Source organism: Cotesia typhae, unplaced genomic scaffold (assembly GCF_013202065.1).
Source record: "Cotesia typhae breed Kobodo isofemale line unplaced genomic scaffold, CoteBio_Ctyphae contig_20, whole genome shotgun sequence".
Taxonomy (NCBI): Eukaryota; Metazoa; Arthropoda; class Insecta; order Hymenoptera; family Braconidae; genus Cotesia; species Cotesia typhae.
Window position 1 is genome coordinate 3,332,387 of NW_027423725.1, and position 26,195 is coordinate 3,358,581.

Sequence of the window (26,195 nt, forward strand, 5' to 3'; positions counted from 1 at the left end):
AGTGCTGTCGCTTGGTAGTTTAAGATAAAAGAAAGATCAGAATGCATCAGTACAGATAAGGACAACCGAACGTTGACAAAGGATCCTATCTGTAATCAGTTTGGAAGGCTGCATACCGCATACAAAAACAAATGCATAAATGTATTATTTTACTTTTTTTATTTAGCTTTTTTAAAACCTGATTTTGTTTTGCTTTATTTAACTTTTCTATACGCCACGATTTTAAATTATGAGAACAAAGAAAATTTTAAAATTGTAGAGAGGACGATTTATTCATATATAAACACATAAACTTTATGAACACTAGAAATTTAAATTTCTAGGCGCCTTGATTTTTTCGCCAATACTAGTGTAAAAAAAAGTTCCTGAAAAGTTCCGAAATAGTTCCTGGTCTGGAACGTTCCTATGATAAGATAGTCCGGAACATCCCCGGAATCCTTTTTCAAAGTTCTCGAAACAGTTCTGGAACATCCATGGAACACTTCAGGAACTTCTCAGGAAAATCTCCGGAAGATTTATAGAATATTGCTGGAATACTTATAGAATTAATTGGGAATTTCTACAAAATATATTGGAAACATTTGGGGGAAATGATTAAAATATTCCTAGAACATCTCTCGAATACTTCTGGAACATTTTCGTAAACGTCTGGATTATGTCTGGATTTCTTTCAGAATAAATCGAGAATAGTTACAGAACATTTCCGGCACAGTTATGAAATATTTCTGGAATTCTTCCGGAACAAATCCGGAATACTTACAAAATATACTAGGAATACACCGGGGACACGCTCAGAATATTCCAGGAACATCTCTCTTTGTAACTATTCCCGATTTGTTCCGGAAGTATTCCAGGAATTTTCTAGAAGTATTTCGGAAATGTTCCAGAAGGGTACCGGAGATGTTCCGGAAGTATTCCCAATCTATTTTGGAAGTATTCCAGCGATGTTCTATAAGTTTGCCGGAGACTTTCCGGAAGTGTTCCATGAATGTTCCGGAACTATTTCGAGAGTATTGCAAAAGTATTGCGGGGATATTCCGGATTATCTTATCATAGGAACGTTCCGGACCAGGAACTATTCCGGAACTATTCAGGAAACTTTTTTTTTACCCTGGAATTTCCAACTTTTCTGCTTTTTATTCGCCTTGACATTTCACATCGAAATTTTTCATTAAATTTTATAAATTTTAGTGATAAATGAATTTTTCCTATGTCACATGGATATTTCTATCATGTTAATAAAGAAAAAATTCCCATGTTACCATTGGAAAAATTCCTATGTAAAAATAGGAAAAATCCCTATGTTTTTTTCACCGTATAGGTTTACGGAGTCATCGTAACAATTTTGATCTTTTTATTTTTTCTAGCTCGAATTTTACTCATAAGTGTCTATACTCTCTAAAAATTTGAATCTTTGACTTTTATAAAAATTAATATCTGATTTGAAATTCTTCTGGCGTAAACACCTTGAATGAGTTAAGATTAAATCACAAATAATATTCAATTTTAAGTATAAGAACAGCAGTAATGATAAATGTTACGAGATTGCGAAGTTTGACACCGATTGACTGAATTTAACTAAGTTATGATACCCATCCTCAAAATGAAAAATGATCAGAGAGATCTTTTAAGCGCTATATTACAGGTTACAGATACACAAATAATAAAAAAAAAAAAAAAAAAAAGAAAGAAAAATGAAAATATAATGGACGTTAATAAAATTTTATTTATAATATATAATATATTAAGATAATTATTAAGTATACAAGGATTATGGTTTATCGATTGCTCGTTAGGGCAGTTCAAGGTAAATAACATCAAAGAGTATATAATGTAGTTAAGAGGAGGATGACAGGTTTCCGAGACAGGTTGCAGAAGACAAGGCCTCAGCGATACACTATACGTATATATTTTATGGATTGTATATGTATATATGTATAATAGTATCCTCTCAGATTCCACACGATCGGCCTCACACATGAGCACCCATTGTTATCTTACTCTTTGAGTAATGTACGTCATTGGTATTCTCATTTGGTCTTTTCACGGGCAAATAATGTCTCGAAATGCCCACTAACATTTACCAATGCCAATAAAAATAATAACTATTATTATATGTATAAGGTGCAATTACACAATCATTTTTTATTGATAGTCATCATTTTTGTTTTTTCGTTCAGAAGTAATAAATAATTATTGATTTAAAAAAAAATTTCTTTTTCTCCCAAGTCATGGAAGAGTTGATCAGAAATTTCAGAATATATAATATAAATAAAGTTTTTTACTACTGTTAATTTAAGGAGGTACTGTGCAAAATCACTTTTTTTGCAATATTCCTCAATTTCTAAATACGCGTACTTTTAAACGTCCTCTACACAAATAAATTTTTTTTAGTAGTCCTTGCAGTGCTAATTTTCGAAATATTAGCATTTAAAAATCGTACATCTAATATGTATTCCCTATCCTGAGCGTAGTTAGAGTGAACATTTTATCAAATGTTCAACCATACTTTTCTTAGGATTTTTTTGAAAAACTGAGAATATTTAATTGAAGTTCTCGTGCAAAAAGAAATCGTCTTAAAATTTTTATTTGTATAAGATCTAAAACGTGACACAAACCAAGACTTTTTTAAGACGCTGAAAAAAAAATTCTGAGAACAGATTTTTTAAATTTGGTTCTCGAATTTGTGATGAAAATTAATTTTTAGACGATTTTACGACTTTCTAACCGCTACATTTTTGAGTACACTCTTTCTAAATTGAATTTGAAGTTGTTGAAAACTTATTATCGGACAATTTTAAGACTTTTTTAAGACGCTCCATGTTAGTTCATCTTAAAATGGTCTCGAAAAATTTTTTAAAACTTTTTTAAGACTATTTTAAGATTTTTGTGAAACTATTTTAAGATTTTTTAAGACTACTTTAAGATTTTTTTTTAATTCATACCAAATTTGAGAACCAAATTTAAAAAATCTACTCTCGAAATTTTTTTTTGGCTTCTTAAAAAAGTCTTACAATAGTCTTGGTTTGTGTCACGTTTAAGATCTTAAACTAACGACAATTTTAAGACGATTTTTTTTTTTTTAGACGGGTTATAACAAGTATTTTTTAAAAAAAATATAATAATCGAGCGGTATTTATTTTCTTATAAAAAATGTTCAAAGTTAGCGACTTTCGATATTTTACGTGACTGGAAGTAACTGAGCGATAGTCTGTTAAGAGAGGCAGCACTAGTGTGTCAGAAAGAAACCAGTAGCCATAACCTATTGGTGTATTTATTTGCCTCAGTACTTCCTTAAGAGCAGTTTTTTCAGTAAAAAAAAAAAAGAGCTTTTATAATCTAAGACAAAATTTGAGAAGATTCTTATGTTATCCACTTTGAATCAAAGAAATATTATAAATATCCAGTTATTATTTACAATAACTTTGATGAAATAAATGATGGATGTATCACCTTCAGCAAAAATAAAAATTCCCTGTAATTGACAGGGCCCCAACTATTGACACCCTATTTAATTTTATTATTTCATTATTAAAATCTGTGAATTATCACAATGTTTGATTTTCCATGACAATTTTACATATTTTTGAAATTAAAAAATAGTAAAATTTAGTTTCAAGGTAAAAACTATTTACCGCAAAAAAATTTTATTTTTTAAAGTAGGCCAAAATCGCTTGAACGTTTGTAATTTTTTAACAATATTCTTTTATTGTGATATGATGGACGACTGACTTTAACCATTATATTATTATTTATTTAAATAAAACTCTGACGGAACCCAGTTTTCTCATTTTTAGGCGAGAGTAGAGCTTGCGCTTAAGGTATAGTATCCTCGCCAGAGTCGTTTTTTTAGGATTTTTTTTAAATTTTGGCAGATTAATGTTCATATAATTCTGCATCGATTGGCGCAATTTGAAAAATTTTAACCAGCTAGTTTCAGAGATATTTAATTTCAAAGTTTGAGTTTTGAACGCTCTTATACATTACGGTATACGGGGTATCCAAAAGCTTACCTACAAACATTTTTATATCTCGGAAACTTTTCTTAGGATCTTTTTAAAAAACTAGAGTAACGTTAACTAACAACTAATCAATTTTTTAAAAATAATTCCATTGAGAATTACCACACACTTTCAGAGATATTTATTAATAAGTAATGAAAAATTTACCAGACTTTAGTCGAGGAAGGGATACGTTAATAAAGCTATGGCAACAACGCAAGTTTTGAGAGCCGCGAAAAAAGTATGAGACGCGCATGCGTTGAAAAATTTGAAAAATTTAATATACGTCAGGTGTAAAATTATAGTTATTAATTTTATTTATTTAAAAAAAAAATAAAAATGATTATTTTATGAAAATAAGTATTTTTCTATATTTATTAAAAATTCAAAAAAGTTGACAATTTTAATATAACAATATAGATTAATCTTTCATAAATTATAAAAATGAAAGTCAGATGAAATAATAAAAAATAGTAAAATTTAAAATCAGTTGATACATCAACACAAAAAATTTAATTACTGATTTTTCTGAAAAAACAAAACAATACTGTCAATTATTTTTTTTCAGACATTGTAATTATATTTCCTAATAAATGTGTGTAAATAAATAAATAAACGCATGTATCAAAACAAAGGTTAGTCTACAGCTGGTCCAAAACACTAGAGTGTAACCACTATAAAATATCTTAACGTTCATGCAGTGTTGCCAGACTTTTCAAACGATCAGTTTCTCGTTGGTGATTGGCTAAAATAAGTACATAAACAGCAAAAAGTTTTAGGCTTGTCAATAATAAATCTCAAGTATATGTACCGTACACTCTGACATAAACTTTTGACTACGGAAGTCGCGATGGTTCTACCTTAAGGCAAGCAGTATTCATGATCACTTATAGTGTCAATAATTGGGGCTTTTACCTCAATACTTTATGAAATTAAGTGTCAGATCATCATTTTTTGACAAATTTTTGCGGCTTTTCCACTATTACCTTGATGACTAAACGAGAAGAATTTTATGTCGATAAAAAGAGTGTATCTATTTCATTTGTTTATCATAAAAATTTCTCTCTGATCAATTATGTATAAAATGAGTTTAAAAAATGAAAAAAAGTCATGTAAGATACTAAAAACAAGTTTACGAATCAGTAGATATCAGGTCATAGAATGTTAAACTAAAAATATTCGAGATGACGAGGTGAAGGAGAATAAGGAGAATGGGTAGTATCGAGTTGGGCGGGCCTGAACGAATGGGGTATAAAGTAAAACATAAATGCGTTACGACGTCTGACGTCTCGTGGCTTGGTGAACTTTTTCCGCATTCGGTTCCGCACGTCTGCCGCAGTACCGCACGCGGATTGTCCGACTTGTCAGCATGGAACACCTCGTCTTAACGCGATGCTACGTTGATACACGTGACTGCGGCCCATCCCATACCTATACTATGGCTCTGTATCTGGATTTACTTGCCTGATCTTTCTTCATCGTTGTCGTCTACTCACCTAGCCACCTCAATGATTTTGTATGTAATCGGCCAGCGAACCCATATTACCGACAGTTCACCATCACTTTTAACTTTTTTTTTTTCATGCGGTTTTAGTTTACGTGGTCTATATTTAAGATATTTAATATTATTTATTCGTACTTTCATTTATCAAAAAAAAAAAAAAAAATTAATAATGATAATAATAAGAATTGTGTCAGAATAACTTGAAAATAATAATTTTTTAATTCATAACGATGTCAAATGAATAATTATGAGTACGTCAAAAAAAAAACCTTTTGTATATAAAAGATAATAAAATGGAAAGAGACATATTTTCATGACACAAAATGCATCGGAGACTGATAAATGGTAAAGAAATGGAATGAGACAGATATTCAGGAGAGATAAAATCCAGCGAAGGCTCTGCAATCAATTTTTCTTCAAGTGCTGTAGACCTTTCATTATACTCTTTCCTTTTTTCTTACACTCTTCTTACTTCGGCTCCATTGATGAGAATGTCAATTAATCGATTATCAAAAGCATGCTTGTGCTAATAAGAAGTTTGTAAGTAAAAGCACGTCTAAATCCAAGATAATCATCATCATATGAAAAAAAGTTGCGGAATTACTCCGGTGATCTGCCGGAAATACTGAGTAATTTATATTTTGACACAAATCTAAACTCCAGAAGAATTTCCGATGAATTCCGGATGAAATCGTAATTGATCATTTTATAAAAAACTACACGGTGAAAAAAACATAGGGATTTTTCCTATTTTTGCAAAGAAAAAATTCCTATGTTGACATAGAAATTTTTCCAATGTTAACATAGGAATTAATCCAATATTAACATAAGAATTTTTTCTTTATTAACATAATAGAAATATCCATGTGACACAGGAAAAATTAATTTATCACTAAAATTAATGTAATTTAATTTAATAATTACAAATTTACATAACAATTTTCTCATTTGAGCAATTTCAGTTAATTTAAAAGTAAAACAGTGATATACAGTCGGTATGTGATAAAAAAATTCGAGGAAATTTTTTTCAAATTTTGCTTTACATTTCGAAAAAATTTAAAATCCAGCAGATTATGGACGGTGTGGCTTAAATTGCCATAACTTTTTCAAAAATTGACTTATCGGGATGTTTTTTTTTTCAAAATTTTTTTTATTAAATGTTCTTTTTGGAAAAAAATTAAAAAAATTATTCGAACCTATCTTCATCGTTATTTTTTAGATTTTCTGAAAAAACTCCGAATTTTTTGATGATAAACATTTTCAATTTCATTTTTCTCTCTTTTATATGAAACTTTGACATTTTCTACAAATGACCTGAAAATTTCAGAATAATGTTTTTTCAATTTCTATTTTTTTTCAATTGAAAAAAAAATTTTTTCATGTCATAAATGAATTTTTCCTATGTCACATGGATGATTCTATCATGTTAATAAAGAAAAAATTCTCATGTCACCATTGGAAAAATTACTATGTTAACATTGGAAAAATTCCTATGTAAACATAGGAATTTTTCCTATGCAAAAATAGGAAAAATCCCTATGTTCTTTTCGCCGTTTACAGTAACAATCGGAAAAATAAATATCTAAAATTGGTAGGAATTTTACTCTATCTATTTCTAGCTTTAAGTCAACAAAAAATCCATTAAAAATCTTTAGAATTTACTCCGGAATTTTTCGGGATTCCCTTAAGTTATCGTCATTGATAATAAATGGACAAAATTATTACTCACTTTTGCAAATCTTTCTAGAAAATTGTGTGAATTTTCATCAATTGCTGAATAAAATCAATAGCACGTTTATTCTGCTTATCTCAAGCCTGAATTCCATGACATTAAATTTAACTGTCACTTGACAATTTTTTAATTTTATTTAACAAAAAAATTTGTTCCAAAGAACTATTTTAAAAAAATTGCATTTTTTATTTTTTTAAATTTCTAGATGTCAATTTTTTTAATAATTTTTTTCTTGTCATAATTTATTTGATACAAAAATTTCAAAAATTATTAAATATCTGCTAAATTAATTTTCATCTGAAATCCACAGAAATTCCTACAAAAGTCTGCAGAGTCTTCTTCGCAATTCTTTCGAATTCCCGTAAGTAATATTAGTAATCCGAAAAGAAAAATAAAATAACCCGCTTTCTCGAATGTGTGAAATCCGAAAGAATTCCGGCAAAGTTTTTAAGAGTCTGCTCCGGAATTCCTTCGGAGTTCTCCAAGAATCATTTATAAATTATAGAATGAACTACAATTCATCATTCCATACAGAAAACTATATCGAGCCATATCTACCAAAATCCAGCTGAAATTCTACATATAGAGAAATAGTTTCTAGTGATCAAAAATGTCATATTTATATTAATTTTTTTTTCCAATGGTTACTGCAGTGTTTAATAAAATTATCACTGATAATTTCATCCGGAATTCATGGAAAATTTTTCTGGAATTCAGGTTTTTGTCAAAATATGAATTCTTTCGGAATTCCGGCAAATCACCGGACTAATTCTGCAACTTTTTTACAATATTGGGGAGACAACATCCATTGCATTATTTTGACTTTGTTTTATGTAAATTTTTTAATTTTTGAGTTTTGTCTTCTTTTTGCATGGATGAAAATTGAATGCATGAAAATTTAAGAACTTCGGAGAAAAACAAATTTATAAGATGGAAAGTCCGGCAAGAAACAAAATAGGTAAAGTAAAAAAGAGTATTAAAGGGCCTTAGCGTGACCGCATAGCCACGCGTGGTATCTGATGTCTAGAGTACACGTATACTGAACACTGTAACCTTACTCACGCGATCCGAACTGGCAACGTGATGCTCTTCATCTTCATTTAATTCTTCTTCCTAGTAGTGCAGTCTGCAGTCCGTAGTCGATGGTAGGTGCAGAAGACCCCAGCGAGCTTATGACTTAAAGATTTCTCAATTATCTGTTATGTGCACATAGTTCTTTACTTTAATCCAATTCGCAGAGCCTTTATGTTCCTGCTACATCGTCACGTTATACAAATGTCTCTATTTGTTCATTGTACCACACGATATCATGTTTTATACATTTTTAAAATATTTCCGAGCACGAAACACTTCAACCGCTTTTTATTGCATTTTTTGGTTAAATTGTATTTATTAAGCGTTAAATGAACTATTACTTTGCAAATTCATTTTTAGAGTTATTTCTTTATCAGGCAATTTATTCTTGATAAAATCATAAAATTAAAACAAATACGATAATGAATTCGTTTTACTGCAAATTACTTTATAATTTTATTTTTCAACTTTTTGGAATGTTTTTTTTTTTTTTTTTTTTTTTTTTAATTACATTTCGTTAATTCTTGCACAGAAAGAAAAATTTCTTGACTGGAGAACAACCGAAGTTGTATTGGCCGGAGTAAATTTTTTTCTTGAAATTATATTCTTGGTAGAAGTAATTTTTTCTTGATTCAAATTATCACGAATATTTGATTCAATAAATTTATATATTTGATCAAGATTTTTAGATACTTTAGGGAATTAGCGCCACCTACTTCAACTGAGAAAAAAATTTTCTCACCTTGAGAAAATTTTTCTCTTGAATATTTGATACTCATTTTATATTATTTAAACATGCAATTAAACATATTAAATGAAAAAAAATTATTCAATATTATTTGATCTTCCCATTTGACATGTCAATCAATAAAAATATTAACGAAAATTTACTTCTATCCAGACATTTAATTTTTTGGAGCAAGAAAAAAATTTTCTCGAGACAAGAAAATTTACTTCTATCAAGAACTAAATTTTTTGGAGCAAGAGGCTGAATTTTCTGAAAATAAGAAGATTTATTTGATTTAAATAAATTTTCTTGGATCAAGATACGTATTTCTTAAAGCAAGAGAATTAATTTTGTGGGAATGAGTGAAATTTCTTGTCAAAAAACAAAATTTTTTTTTCACTCAAGAAAATAATTAGGAAGAAAGATTTTTTCTTGGCTCAAGTGAACCGTTTTTTTTTTTTTGTGTGCGAAAGTTTTTCTTATATTGTCTAACATATCTATAGTTATCTTTTGATAAACATATAGCTGACATAATTCACAACTAGTTGATAAATATCGCAGAATAACTTCAAAAATACTATCATATTCTATCAGGGCAGTGTTAATTTTTTTTAACCAATTCTTTATGAGCTAGACAAAAAAAAATTTCTTACGCCAACAATACTTAGAACAAGACAAAAGTTATTTTGGAGCAAGAAAAAATTTTCTTGGCCCAAAAAAATTTTATTTCATTCAAGAAATATTCAGTTTTTCTTAATATTTTCTAGAGTCAAAAAAATGTATCCTCAAAGTTATTGGTTTTATCCTATAGGTCCTAAGAAATTTCCCTGATTGAATAAGTTTGGATTTAAAAGTTTATCATAGGATTCAAAAAACTGCGTTGAATGCTACCAATCGCGTGATAATCGATTTATTCATTCAAAAGGAATTGCAGTTTAAAAATTTGAAAAATATTTTTTTATTTAATTTCTATTATTAAGCTCAAAGAGCTTAAATATATTAAGCTCAAAGAGCTCAAAACCATAGAATAGCTACCTCTTTGAGCTTGGAGCACCTAAAATAACAAATAAATTAAATTTTTGAGAATCCGCCTTTAGATAGTCAACCATTTCCCTAATTTTTATTTCTATGTGCAAAAAAATTTGAATAGTTTCAAAAATGGTCTTAAGATATTTGAAGTTCACAAGCTTGAACGTTTTCATAAAAATATAAAAAATCCAATAATAATAATAACAATAATCAAAACTAAGACTTTGAAGACAGCCTCAAATTTGATCATTTCGTTTTGAGAACAAAATTTCATATCTTCTTACAATATTTGTGACTATAATAATTTTCATACTTTTTTGCTACCGAAAATGGAAAAAAAATTTTTTTTTACTCAGAAAATTTTGTAATATTTCCGTTCATATTTTTGCAGAAGTCCTTGATACGTAAAGATTTTTGAAAAATCTCGATTAGTAGATCAATGTTGATAAATTTCTACAAAACCTGATACACCTTAAAAAGAAAATTATTATAAAAAAATTAAAAAAGTTATGTTCTTTAATAATAAGCAGTCTTCACTTAGTATGTCCCACTAATTCAATAAAACTTAATAAAGCATCCACTTTACTGCTTAGCATCTCAAAGAATGATCATAAAATAATTAATTTTATTATTCGAAGATTTTTACTTTATACCTGTTAATCGGAATTGAATGCTAATGATAACGATCTTATAATAAAGTTACGACATCTATTAATAATAATCTGTAGATATAAACTAATTAAAAATAACAATTATTTTTATTGGTATTTATTATTCGAGTTGTTACCAGAGAAACATATCAATTGAATCATATGTGATGAAGTAGTCCCGATGCTCCTGGTCACAATCGCCTCCACCCACGGAGACCGCCTGTTGATTATACAACCGAGCTTTTAATATATTTATATAGATATATACACATCGAAACTTTGGAATTCGAAACTCTTTAGCATAGAATGATTGAAACCGAAGTTCAATGGCCGTTTAACCATCAGCATCAGCATCAACGGCAACAGGAGCAAGAGCATGCGCAGCCTTAAATATATATCTAACTATACCGAAAGGTTGAAAAAGAAAGAAGAGATTTTTTAATGGTTAGAATACCATGGCCTGTATGTCAACTCGATAAGCGACGAATATCAATCACACCCATTAATGTAGAACCACACGTGGTTGGAGCTGAGGTGTTTCAAGATGATTAGAATTAATGAAATATTATATCAGGACGGCAGGTGCTTTTTTAACAGTGTACTTGAATTATTTTCTAGAAATATACAGCAATAAAATTTGATTACGATCATACATAGGTATAGTAATAGATTCATGTGATCATCACTCTGGTTATGGTTATAGTATACTATAGTATCACGTGTCATTTGATGTTTTACGATTATGAATTATAACTTCAACCATTAATTCAGCGGAAGCGTATGAGGGTTAAATTAAAAGAAATAACTTTTCTAAGTGATGTTTATGAATGCATAATTTTTTCCTGTTTTTCTTATACTGAAATAATACCAAGTTTCGTCATCATGAAGAGGATTAAATGAGCGACATCTATCATCTGCAACGGACTGTAATGGACTTGCTGACGGCAGGAGGTCCTGAAGAAGAATCTTTAGTTAAGCGACAGTTATCCGTCATTGTCGATTTGCTTTAGCAGTTGCATTTGCTCATGAAACAGTATTTTCAAAAATAAAAATAATTCAAGGTATAATGCTAATGCAATAATGCATCAATGGTTACAATAGAGATTATTCTTATATTTATCTATGAAATTTTGATTATATTTTGTGGTGGAGAAACAAATAAGTATGAATGATTGTTGTTGGCGTAATACGAAAATTCCAAAGGATAGTTGAGTATTTGATGGAGAATGGTAAATAAGATACTGTTTTATGTATTTATGGATTGTTGTTGTCGATGATGTAGGTCAATTTGACGTGAGTGTGCAGGTCCAACAGGACGTTAACTCGACAATTGCGTTTAAAATGCGGTCTGGTTATCGTTACACTGCTAACAGTACATATGAAAGTTATAAGTCAAATGATCCTTTCGGTAAATCACATTGCGGCATAATATCTCGTTTTTCCACGATCTATATATCCACATCCAACAGCGCCGAGAGAAAGACAACCAGAGTGCTGGATAGAGATAGAGAGAAGGAGAGAAAAAGATAGTGTGTTCTAGTCGTCACGACTCTTCCTAAGAGTGACGCGGTTTGTTTCCACTGTCTCAGGATTCATCAGATCTACGCTCCTCAACGATGTAGAGAGTGAGAGGGTGGAGTTTTATCTAGTTGTTGTAGAAACAAGCAAAAAAATAAACATGGAATCGATTCACCTCGCCTTATTTTTGTACCAATCAACGTACACTGCTCTCTTTTACTCAAACCAGAGATATATCTGGGTAAATATATTATGATTTTTGTAACTGGTACTTGCAATTAGGACGCTAAACTACATCCAGGCTTTACCAGCACATGGTGCACGTTAATGTGAACTAATCACCACCCGTCGCTACACCAATTCTCAAAAACACTTCGAGCGACTCGTCGATCAACAAAGCTACTAAAATCATTCGAGCATCAAGAGCTCTGCATTAACCCAATTAACTCATCAATTATCTCGTCTTCATTGTCCCCCTCTCCCCTCATCAAGATCCGGCTGATACATTATCTGGCCCAATGAACTCACAATAACTCTCATTTACTCAGCATTGACACTTTGTGCTTCAGACTACTACTCATCGTGGGTCTACTTCATTTACTCTGGCCATTGATCATCTGATCTACCTATTGTTTTATATTAATCTACTTGCGTCTTTATCTCGATCTAGAACAAGTTTGTCATCTAATCATTAGAGACATCCTCCCATTTAACACACGTCATATCGATTCTATGTCTTGATAAATCATATCAAAAACAACAAACTGATGGGTACCCTCAAGTAATTGATAACTTTTTACTTTATTCTTTTCATAAATAAATAAAATATTCACCAAAAGATAAAATTAATAATTGTAAATTGGACATTATAAATGGAAATACATAATATCAATTTTCATTTTATTGATGTTGCACTCACACTACTAAAGATATTCAAGTTAGGCATCACTAACTCTGCATTAACCCAATTAACTCATCAATTGTCTAGTTTTCATTGTCCTCCTCCCTCCCCATCAAGATCCGGCTGATCGACTATCTGGCTTAATAAACCCATAATACATTTTATTTACACAGCATTAACACTTTCATCCATTTACACCTTACCGTTGTTCTAACTGATTCCATGTGATCACACATTGTTGGCGTCATCCGACATCCATTATTTTATAGATCTACTTTCATCTTAATCTTGATCTGCACTTACTCACTAGTCACTAGTCACTATCATCTTGAAACTGGGCCCTGAGTATCATCCTGACATTATAGTTCTGGACATGAACGCTATCTGATGATCATCAGTAACAACTCGACGTGGATCCACGTCCTACACTGTTGATACACGTCTCATTTTATTCCGTGTGACCTTATCTGAATTCTACGTATGCATTGTTGAATATATATGGCTTACGATGCATCGACTATCAATCCACCGGCTTAAGGTATTTAATGTAATTCTACTTTTAATTTTTTTTTGAAAAATCTGCATATTTTAACAATTGATAAATGTTATAGAAAATTTTAGCTTTCAAAATTATTATTAATACCAATCTATTGTTATAACTTTCCAAAATACTCAAATTAGTCAATTGACGACAAAAATATAATTTTTAATAGATTTGATATAAATCTAACTGTTGCATTTCATAAAATGTGTTGATAATATTTATTATTACAAAGATGATTTAAACTTGGATTAAGATTTTGGAATGACTGTGGAGCACCATCAGAAAAATAGAAAATTGTAGCTGCATAAGAGAAAAAATATTTTACCTCAGATAATGATCCAGACAATTTTTGCAGTTGTAAAAAAGTGAACTTGAGACTTTACTTTGATATCAAACAAAAATAATGCTATCTTAATTAAATATTCAACTTGTGAAATTAAATAACAGGAAAATTGATCAAGTTAAAAAATTGAGCAAACTTACTGCAGTAAATTTTATGTTTTTCCAATGATATGGTCAGTATAAAAGAGCTAACTGGAATATCAAGATATTACTCTTCTCCTCTCCGTACCAAGTCAAGTACTACATTATTTTTTGCAAAGGTAACTTGGTATTTTCATCAGTTTTAATGAAAATTAAGTAAATCTCAAATTTACTATCGTGAACATTTAATTTTTTAACTTTTTTTTTAGCCAAATAAAAAAATTTCACCATGAAATTTCTGTGCTTGGTTGCTGTGGCTGTTGCCTACTATTTGGCTACCGCCGTCACTACCGGTAAGACAATAGAATTTTACACACATTTTTAAAGTGATATTTTAACTAGCTTTTTTTTCTTAAAAAAAAAAATGTTTGAAAATTTTATTTTTGCAATTTTTCAAATTTCTATTGGTCCAAATAAATTGAAATTTTCAAGAAATTTTCAGACATTTTATAAAAATATCCAGTAAAAAAGTTAAACAAATTCACTTTATCTAAAATGAATATATATTTTTTTTTAATTTTAACTTCTAAATTGTGGTATTTTTGTTTCAGATATGGATTCGGACTCTCCGGTAACATAATAATATTATTATAACTATATATAATTATTAATTAACACAGTCAAGAAAACAGACTATATTGTTTTTTAAGTTATTCTTTCTCATTCTACTTTTATTTTCTCGATTCCAGACATGGTACTGAAAATTGATGGTGTCTGAAAATTTTTGTGCTTCAAATAGCTCGATCTACTAAAGGCACACCCTGCTGATAATCGACTATTTACGATGTCATATCAATAATAAACCGTATACTATGCAAAATTTTCTTTTTTATTTCTAAATTAAGTGCTATTATTCAATAAAAATAACATAAAAGATTATTAACGTGAATCAGATGCTGATTATAACGCGTAAGTCGGCGACAGTTGCAGCACAGTGGATTATAAGTGGAAATAATGTGTTGAATGCAAAGAAACAAGTGTTAGTCAAAAGGGCGAAAGCCAGGTATAATATTAATGAGAGTTATATGATAACAGAAAGAGGCACTTGTAAATTGAGTGGTATTACTGTGGTAATAGAAAAAATGTGGAGAATATGGGTTATAGTCTTGTAAAAACTAAAATAGGTATACAAGTAAAAACAATATAATAATAAATGTATAAATCTATGAATTAAGCAGGTCTCACTTCGTCTGTAAGCGTGCTAGTCGTTATTGCTTATGATCATTCAAACCTACCACAGAAACCGCAAAAGTTTGTTTTATCAGAGTTTTCTTTATTTGATGGAGCAAATGAATTTGCGGTTGCTCGCAACCAAAACCGAGAAGACACATCTGGAAGTTGTGTCTGGATCATGTAAGTGCACAGTAAAAAATTTTACGTCGATGCGTCAAAAATTTTTGTGTTAAAAATTTTTATGTTAAATATTTAACACTTTTTGATTTCCCGCTAAGAAAATTAAAAATTTTCAAAAATCGGGAAGTTATTGGTTTTACCCCGTTTTGCAAAAATCGAGTTTTCAACAGATCTCGACGTTTTAAGGTCCTAGGAAGCCATTTCGAGGGTCCCCGAGAGGGTGTTACTGTGTGTGTGTGTGTGTGTGTGTGTGTGTGTGTGTGTGTGTGTGTGTGTGTGTGTGTGTGTGTGTGTGTGTGTGTGTGTGTGTGTGTGTGTGTGTGTGTGTGTGTGTGTGTGTGTGTGTGTGTGTGTGTGTGTGTGTGTGTGTGTGTGTGTGTGTGTGTGTGTGTGTGTGTGTGACCCTCTTATAACTTTTGAACGGCTCCACCGATCGAAAAGCAGTTGGTGGCATTCGATTAGGTTCCACCAAACTTGGATTTCCTGAAAATTTGAACCGATTCAAACAGGTAAATTTCAAGAAATCTCAAAAAAACTGCAAAAAAATTTTTTCAAAAGTGGTTTTTTTGGAATAACTTTTAAACGGCTCTACCGATCGATTTCAAAAACTAATCAGCTCTCAATCTTTTAAAACGACGTCAACCACCTCCAACCGCGTCAAAATCGGTTCACTCGTTCGAGAGATATCGTGAACGAAAGCAATCGAAAAAATTGAATTTTTTAACAAAAAACTCTAAAATTTCACATCTGATCAATTTATGTTAACATACTGTTCATAGTACTTAAAAAACTGCATCGATTGCTGCAAACCGCGTGAAAATCGGTTTAGTAAATTAAAAGTTATAGCAGTTTGAAAATGATTAAAATCGTTTTGTTGGAATTAATATTTAGATTTATTTTTTAGAGAAAAGTTGTACAGGACAACGTCACTGTATTTAGTATACCTGATTTATGTATACATGTTTGTATAGTATACAGTTCACTGTAAAGTCCTGTATTCAGTATACCTGGTTATGTTTCCACTACCCCTTGACCCTTAATGAAGTAGTGGGAGTAAACTGAGTACTGAGGGTACTAGATGTAACTAATAATTTTTCTGTTATAGTTAGTCGAGCTGAACTCTTTCACCATCAAGTGTTAATTGTCCAAATTTAGAATCATTTTATTGCAAATAATTTAACATTGTATTTCTGTCAACTTAAACTCGTTTAATATTGTTCGTTGAGTTAAATTCAGTGTGAAGCTAATTTAATATTAATTAATATATTTATTTTTACTTTGTATCAATAAACAATAAATAAACAATACCTGAGTAGTTATTTCTAACACGTTTTTCATCAGACTTTTATTAGACTTTTGGGCACGAAGAGCTCAAAAGTATCAAACAGCTTATTTTTGAGCTTGGAGAGCTCAAGATATGACAATAAATTTTTGAACTCGAAGAGCTCAAAAACATCGCAAAAGCGGCAAAATTGCAAGCGCGTAATTACTGAACTTAGCGGGAAGTTGCAAGGATGGCCTTTAAGGTCAACCGTTTTCCAAATTTTTTTTGTTAATTTAACACTTTTTTGTTTTAATTTAACACAATAAATGTTAAATATCTAGCACAAAATTTTTTGACACACTGACGCAAAATTTTTTACTGAGTGCTTCATCACGGATATCAAAATGCGTGAGGATTTTAATGATCAACAATTGTATTGTTACCCTATTAGACGTGCCATATTCCAAGACTAGTATGGATTTGTATTTCAGGTCTACCTTGCACGATAATATGCGTTTTGTGTTCACGAAATCCTTCTCAGTCGCAGCACAACGTGCAACGAGTAAGTAAAATATGATATGATATACAAGTAAAGAGTTAGCATCCTTTATCTACTCTTTTGTTATTCTTAAAAAATAGAATAAGAGGGGAGATGAAAATAAAAAAATACTATGTATACTTAGGTATATAACGCACGGAATAAGAATGAGAATGTAGTATGCGACAAGGCGCGAACATTATTCATATAACGAGACAAACTTAACCGCGCATGGATGTATGCTTTTCTGCGGAACTTTCCAACAATAGTTGTTAGGAGTCTGCGGTCAAGGGAATCATAACTGTATACAAAAGTATAAACACTGAAGCTGATTGTAAGGAAGGTATATTGTATACACGCGCGATAAGTGTTTTGTGTATGTTTAAAAGATCATATTGCTGATGTTGTAGATTTTTTGAAGATATCTATAAAAACACCAGCATGATCTTGCAAGTAAAATGCTGATGATCAGCCGTGAAAAGAACTGATAGAAAATGATTTGTTGACCATTTAGGGGAGGCTGAGAAAGGGTTGCTGTTACTCAATGGACCAATCTATCAGCGAGCAATATCCCGGGTCGAAAAATTTAAACTGATTTTAAGCAAAATGATCGGCATTTGAATTTATTGATCTGTATTTGAACTTTTAAAAACATTTTCATCTGTATTTGAAGTCTAAACAACCTTTTAGTAAAATAATTGAGCAGCTATAAATATTTTATGCTGTTTCTAATCTAATGAGACTAAAAAGTTTGATCGGTTTTTAGTCTAGTTAATTTGCACTTGGACTTTATGTATTGTTTTCAAATTCAATATGAAATCTTATACTGTTTTTGATCTACAATTTTAATTCTAAATGTTCAAAGGTCAAAAGTCGACTAAAATGGCGAATTATAATTTTTTTGAGTTTGAAGTATCTTATTAAAAATTATTATAAGTCGCATTTATTTGAAAAAATAAATCAAATTATAATATATTCATGCACTCTCTTGTTTAATAAATTGATCTTTGATCAAAACCTTACATCTGTCATATTTATTTGTCATAGCTCAACATCTCATGAGCTATAAAAGTTTTGTATCTGCGAATATTAGTTGTAGTAATAACTAATAAATTTGTATTAACATACGTAAAATAGTTCTCATTGTTTCATTGGATCTAAATCTATAGTTTTCTAATCATCGATATTAAACACAATGTGAATACATCGACAAGATTAAAATATTGACACGAGGACAAAATTAATATTAAACTTTGTAATTTCACGCATCATTTAATGAGCGGCATTCACTATTTGGTAGTGCGAAGTATACCGTTTGGTATACATTGCACCACGAAATAGTGAATAGTCACTATTTCATTTTCAGAGAATGAAAAGCCGTGCCCTGTAGAGGATCTTCGAGGACACGAATAGAACGATAATAAATAAATAAATAAATATATTACTATTATTATTATTATTATTATTATTATTATTATTATTATTATTATTATCGAATTCGTAAAAGGTCTATTTTTGATCTACAGGCGATCAAAAACCGACTAAAAATTATGGAACATTTTGGTCTGTTTTTGACCTCGATGCGATGAAAACCAGCTAAATGATTGTGACAAAAAAGTCTAATTTTGGTCTTGAAATAATAAAAAACAATTTTATTGTAACATTAAAAACTATTTGAAATTGATCTGAATTGGGAATAGTGCGGCCTAAAACAGATTAAATTTTTTGACTCGGGATTCGTAGGAAAACAAATTAAAATAACAGAACAAAATATTTTTTTTTTAATTTATTTTATTGGAAATTATGTGAAGCCCATCTTGAAAAAATTAAAAAAAAATAGAACGGCTCAAAATTTTCACGTGGTACTAATTTATTTCTTGCAAACCTTTTATAATATTAGCTCTACACATGTTTTAACTATGAAATATTTTCAAATGAATGTGAGAATTTTAAGTAAGCAATATTCTTTCCCATGATTTTCGACATATTTGACCATCACATGTTGCCAACAGTACCTGACTAAGCCTTATGTGTTACACATGTAGCACAAACTTTACCAATCGGCTAAGTACCAGTCATACCTGCACCTGCATTAATAAGCCTAGGAGCTACAATTTATGCAAAATGCCAGACGGACCATCATAAAATCACCATACTTAAGGATGCTAAATCTTAAAATCCGATCCATGTGTTCCCATAAGCCAACTTCAGAATGGTTTCATTCTTATAGCTTAATACACGCTTTAACCGAAATTTTAAATTAAAAATAAAAAAATTCGATAGTTTTCATAAAGTTAATTTGATAAATATACAGAAAATTTTTATATTTTGATTTTAAATTTTTTAACATAATCTCAGCCCAATTTTTGAACAAAAATTGCGTTGAAGCTCAAGCAAAAATGTCGAAACAACTTGATTAAATAGGGAAATGTATGTCCAATAACTATCTTACTTGGATGTAGATAAAACTGATTACATAACTTTTGGCTAGATATTTCATGTTTATTTTCTACAAGCTAAAAAATATAATAAATAAAAAAGCCTTGAAAACGATGCATTGTTTGAAAGTATTGTAACTTATGGTATTATTGCTTTGGGGGGGAGGAGATAAAATCAGAAATATTTTTTTGGTAAGTTTATAAAAACCAAAACCACTTTGGTTGTTAGTTTACTTAGTAATTAGAAGAAATATAGATTTAAGTGATTCAGCATTACCTTTCTAATTTATTTCTTCGATAAATTATCAAGTTGCTTGACGAATATTTGACAGCATAATCTAGTTAATTGAATTAATGGGCTCAATCACTCATATCCGGACTATTTTTTCTTAATTTGATAAATGGTCTTGTACATTTAAAAAAAAAAAAATCAAATCGTTTTAATCAATTCAACCAATTCTTGAGACAAAATACTAAATTTTTGAGAGTCGTTTGTAGGTAAAAATAACAAAAAAAATAAGTTTTTCCCGAAGTGAGCTCCAGCGTGATGGAGCTGACAAAATAAAATATTATTGGAAATCTTTAAAAATATATGTTTTCGTATCAAAACATAAACTCTGGTAAGAAATATTTTTTTTTATCGTATCATATTTGAAAAATGTTACGAAATTCCTCTGGTGATCTTTCCGAAATCCTCAGGAATTCATATTTTGACACAAATCTGAAGTCTAAAAGAATTTCTCATGAATTACTGATGAAATTATAAGTAAAAATTTTATTAAACACTGCAGTAACCATTGGAAAAAAAATAAATATAAATATGACATTTTTGATTTACTAGAAATTATTTCCTGTGCAGAATTTCAGCTGGATTTTGGTAGATAGGTGGTGTAACAAAAAAACCGCGACAAAGTAACTGCGGACAAAATTACCGAACGACAAAATAACCATGGATAAAATATCCAAAGGCCAAAACCATGGATAAAATATCCATACGACAAAATATCCAGATCGCGAAAGCTTATAATCAATCTCTCAAAATAATTTTTAAATTCATAAGCTCAAAAATAATGTATGCAATGGATATTACAATCAATCATATAATTTAATACGATTGCAAATAATAAAATTGCAAACTAAATAACAAAAAATATTAGAGATTTTGATTCTAAAATTTATGAAAAAAATTAATTCTACATATTATTCGAAAATAGGATCAACAACTAAACTTATTATTTTGATGTGCCCTTTTCTCATGAATTTTGTGTGTGTTTATTTGAAAATAGGCCAACCTATCTGAAGCTTGTTATTTTTATGTGCCCATTTTTCATGGATTTCGTGTGTGTTTATTCAAAAATAGACCAACATATGAACTTTTTACCGTATTATGCACTTTTTTCATAAATTTTGTGTGTTTATGAGACAATATTTTCATTATATTTTGTCGTTCAGTTACTTTATTACTTAGTTATTTTGTTACATGGTTATGATGTCATTCGGTTATTTTATCGTCGTAGATAGTACTCGATATAGTTTTCTGTATAGAATGATGAATTGTAGTTCATTTTATAATTTATAAATGATTCTTGGAGAACTCCGAAGGAATTCCGGAGCAGACTCTTTAAAACTTTGCCGGAATTCTTTCGGATTTCACACATTCGAGAAAGTGGGTTATTTTTTTTTTTTTAAGTTATACTTCTTTTGGCGCGTTGGAGAAAATTGATGAGGGTGAATTTTTACGATGCGCGCGCACACCGACTCCCAAATTTAACAGTATGAAATTAGTTCTAGATGGCATGAAAGTCGATAGCTATGTTCAAGTTGTATATTCTAGTATTTTTGTACTTAGAAGTTCTAAGTTAGAATAAGGATGCACGATTCCAAAAGAAAAATCGATCTCGAGAATCGCGATAAATTTTATCGAAAGAATTGATCCTTGATAAAATCGAGTGTGAAAGAATTGATCCACTGATAATCGATCGTTTGAATGAAGGCGTAATTTTCAAGTTTAAAGAATTCCATATCATTATAATGAACTAATTTAAAAATTAATATGACTTATACTAATGCATTTTCAATTATTAAAATAGACATTTCTTCTAGATTGAAAATAATATTTTATTGCACTTAATAACAGTGAATTATAATTTTTTTACTAAATGCTTTCTAATATTTAAACTAGTTAATTAATTATTAATTAAATTGATTTAATTAAATATTAATACTGCTATTAAATATTAATCAAATAAAAAGTATTATTAGTTAAATGTATATTTTAATAAAAAAATAAATATTTTTTTCTAGTTTCAAAAAGAATAATAAAATTATTAAAAGAAAGTAAAATTAAGTTTTTATTATTAGAAATACCATTCCGATGTTGGTAGGGATTTAAGGAACAATATTTGCTGTAAATGGTCAGCACTTAATCGATTTCTGATAGCATTTCCAATATGACTAGCAATAGAAAAAGTCTTTCACACGGGACAGAAGTTGCAGGAATCGTGAGGTGTTCTAAGGCTATCGATGATAAAACTGGTGCAGATTTTTTTCTCGGTTCAAAACTCAATTGCGTGTTTTCATCTTCTTGAGAAGGACTATCGATAAATTTTTTTCTAATACGATTATAAAAATTTTCAATGACACAGAATTTATTGGATATTTCACCATATTTGTATTTTATTTATATAGTAAATGAGTTAAAAATTACACTTGTTGATTTGAATAATTTCTATAAGTGGGATTTTTCTCATTTTAACTGCTACAATTAATTTGTTATAATATTTAAAAAAATTTTATCTCAATTTTAGAATCAAGTTTTTAAATTACTTAAAAAATACTATCTTTCAAAATTCCCGGTCATCGTCGCCATTTTATTTTTAGACGATCGATTCCGACTCTGAAGAATCGATCTAAATAATCGAATCGACAACAGGAAAAGATCGATTCTAGTAAGAATCGATTTTGAATCGTGCATCCCTTCACGAAGTTAGAACACATGTTTCGTTACAGTATAATCAAACAGTGTGAGTAAATAAACGTTATTTTGGTGTTTTTATTAAATCAATTTTATACACGACGGTGATAGTATATACTAATAATTTATTAGTATACATGTATATATATATATATATATATATATATATATATATATATATATATATATATATATATATATATATATGTCGGAGATAATATCGAGCTGGGTTTTCCCAGAGATTGGAAATTCCCAATATTTTAGTTTGTCTGTTAATTTTAAGCAAAATCGTAAAGCATAGAATATTTAGATATTATTTATGATTTAAGCTAGTTATATTTTTTATGGTTATAACGATGGGCTTAAGTCCGGAGTGACAATGGTCACCAAACGTAGCCGAGGTCACAGGATAGAAGTAAAAGTATATAGTTAGAAATATCGACAGACAATGAGGGCTGTCGAAATAATTTTTGAGTGAATAAGTACTTAGGGTACTTGGGAGAGTAGTTCTCGTTGAGCATTGATCAAGTAAGGATCGCATACATCCTGCTGACCCCGGATTCGTTCTCGGTCTTATTCCCAAAACGTCTTTAACTGTTATATCAATCGCAGTAGAATATTTGTAATTAAATTTATTATTTGTACGAGTTAGTGTACGTTATATTTTAAATCAAAGTCTTTATTATATTTGATTATTGTAAAAATAAATAAAGATGGCTGATAATGATCCAAAGGACCCTAACGATGCCCGAACCACGCTTCCTCCGACATATATATATATATATATATATATATATATATATATATATATATATATATATATATATATATATATATATATATTATATATAAATTGAATATTAGTGATAAAACTGATTTAAATAAACTATTTTGAGTGCATTTATAGATTTAAGGTTGATTGTCGGTATGTATAATTTATTTATATTATTAATCAAAAATTATTACGTTATTATTATTTAAAAAATAATTTTTTTATGTTTTGTTTTATTTCTGATACATTAATAAGTTTTAAGTATAAATAAAAAAAATTAATTTATTTTCTATACATGTTTATATAAACCCTAAATACTGAGTGTTCATACTGTTTTTGATCTTAACTATTCGTTAAATTTGATTTATTGATATTTTAATTATTTTTTTTATATTCTTATTATAACAAACAAATTTTATTAAGTAACTCTAAAAATTACGAGCACTCAGCTTAACATGAGATATTTATATAAACATATATTTTCAATTTATTCAAGTAGTAGTTGAAATAATCGAAAATAAATTCTAATAAATAAACTTCTAATACATAAACTTAATGAATTTTAATAAATAAATTTAAAATTTAAATCAACTTATAAAAACATTATAAATAATTTTCTATACGAATTCATATCTATCTACCTATGATCTTTTGCAGGTTTCTCTGAAACTAATAGTACTACATCGTTAAATTTCAATTTCTGTTTAAGTTTCCGAGATGTCTGAAGATATTACTCAAAAAATGCACAATACTGTAAAAAATATTATGCACGAAAAAAATCTGCAAATCAGGGGGTAGTAAAAAAAAACTAACTCTGAAAAGTGTCGACAGTATAGACAACGACAAAAACTGCTCAAACAACAATTCCAATCTGAGAACGACGTTATTCATACTCCATCAACATCAAGTTTGCAAATGACGTTTGAACCTCAGTCTATTGGCACAGGTAAAAATTTAAATAATTGGAAAATCAGAGTTATAATTAGACATATGTAATGAGATTATATAGTTTTATTTAATTAGTTAATTAAAATTAAATTATTTATTTAAATTATTATTTAAATTATCGTTAACTATGAAATAATTTAATCTTTATAAAATAAAATTTTAATTAAATTATTCAATTCTAAGTTTCTGGATTTAGTTCAATTATGTTACATTTAATTATTTAATAAAATAATTAAATTTAACATAATGTTGATAATTAAAAATATTACGATACAATGCAACTTATAATGTTGATAAGTACATTAATCATAATTTTCACTCACTTCCAGATTCAATTTCGTCCACTTCAGTACACAACACTCACAACTTCTTAGAATCACGTTTTGTAACTATTCAAGAAGCTGAAACTAAATGTCCACATGGGATCCGATTATTTAATACAAATGAAGCTGTAACAAGATATAATAGTAAAATTTTAAATCTTGCACAAGAAAAGACAATCTCAATAGCGAAAGATGTATTCACTGGTTGTACTTCGGCAGAGCAAACTACTTCCTTTCGTCAAAAACTACACAAAATGTCATTAATTGATACTGGAGGATTACCTTACGAAACTGTATTTGTGGTAAACGTCTTCTACATGATAACAACAAATATAGACGTGTCTGATGGCTTAGCAAATGGGGCTGTTGGTAGACTAGTTTATATAGAATATAATGGTGATAGAGACGTCAATGTTGCGTGGCTTCAGTTCCCAAACTCATTGAAGATTGGTCAAAAAATTCGAAGAAAAGTCGCTGGACATGTAGCTGCGCATCAAATTAGTAAAACAGCAGTGCCTATCACGAGAAGATCTTCGACTATTTCTCTAAATAACAGTAAAACGATTAATGTTAAACGTTCGCATTTACCTTTAGTTTGTACCTGTACAACAACTATTCATAAGTCGCAAGGGAGTACATACCCTGAAATTGTCTATGAATATGATAAAACACATCCCTTATCATTAGTTTATGTCGCTTTATCACGCGTTACAAGTGTCGATGGGTTATACATCACTACAAGAGATAATGATAAAACATTTTTTCATGGACGAAGACCTTCAACTGCAGTCGCTAATCTGCGAACTGAATTTCAACGACTCTCGAATAATCGTTTGATTACTATCAAGGGCGATATCTTAAATTTCATTAGCCAGAGAAAAGGATTGACAGTGTATTAGGGTGGGTCAAAAAAATCGAATAATTTATTTTTGACTTTATACTCTGAAAAATAGGTTCGTAGACACCTAAAAGAATTCTCCAAGTATAAGCTCTTAATTATAACGGGAAGGTCCTCCGCTTTGCGGGTTTCTATTTTTTTCGAATAATCAGATAAAAAAATTTATATCTCGCTTCCAACTGCTTGGAAAAATATTCCGTGGCATAGATTTTGTGAGAAATTGAATGCTTTACAAAAAAGGTCTCTTATGACTTTTTCAAAAACTCAACCGATTAAAAGATATTCATAGTTGAAGTTTGGCTATTTTAAGGAAAATATTCGTTTTTATTATGAATTTTATAAGTCGATGAAAAAAAATTATTTCGGATTGCGGAACTCATGATTTTGTAGGAAATTTACTGCTCTACAAAAATGGTCTCTTATGATTTTTTGATTAAGTGAAGCCGTTACGAGATATTCATCGTCAAACATTAACGAATATCAATATTTCCAGTTTTTGATCAATAATTCGATAAATTTTAATT

General features: G+C 29.4%; 1 protein-coding gene across 1 annotated transcript; it reads left to right on the forward strand.

Annotated features, from left to right (window-relative positions):
• Positions 1–24,280: 24,280 nt before the first annotated feature.
• On the forward strand, positions 24,281–25,672 carry LOC141538291 (uncharacterized). The gene is made up of 2 exons (XM_074259674.1): positions 24,281–24,448; positions 24,780–25,672. The coding sequence occupies exons 1-2, from the start codon at positions 24,418–24,420 to the stop codon at positions 25,670–25,672; spliced, it is 924 nt and encodes a 307-aa protein (XP_074115775.1). The 5' UTR covers positions 24,281–24,417.
• Positions 25,673–26,195: the final 523 nt, after the last annotated feature.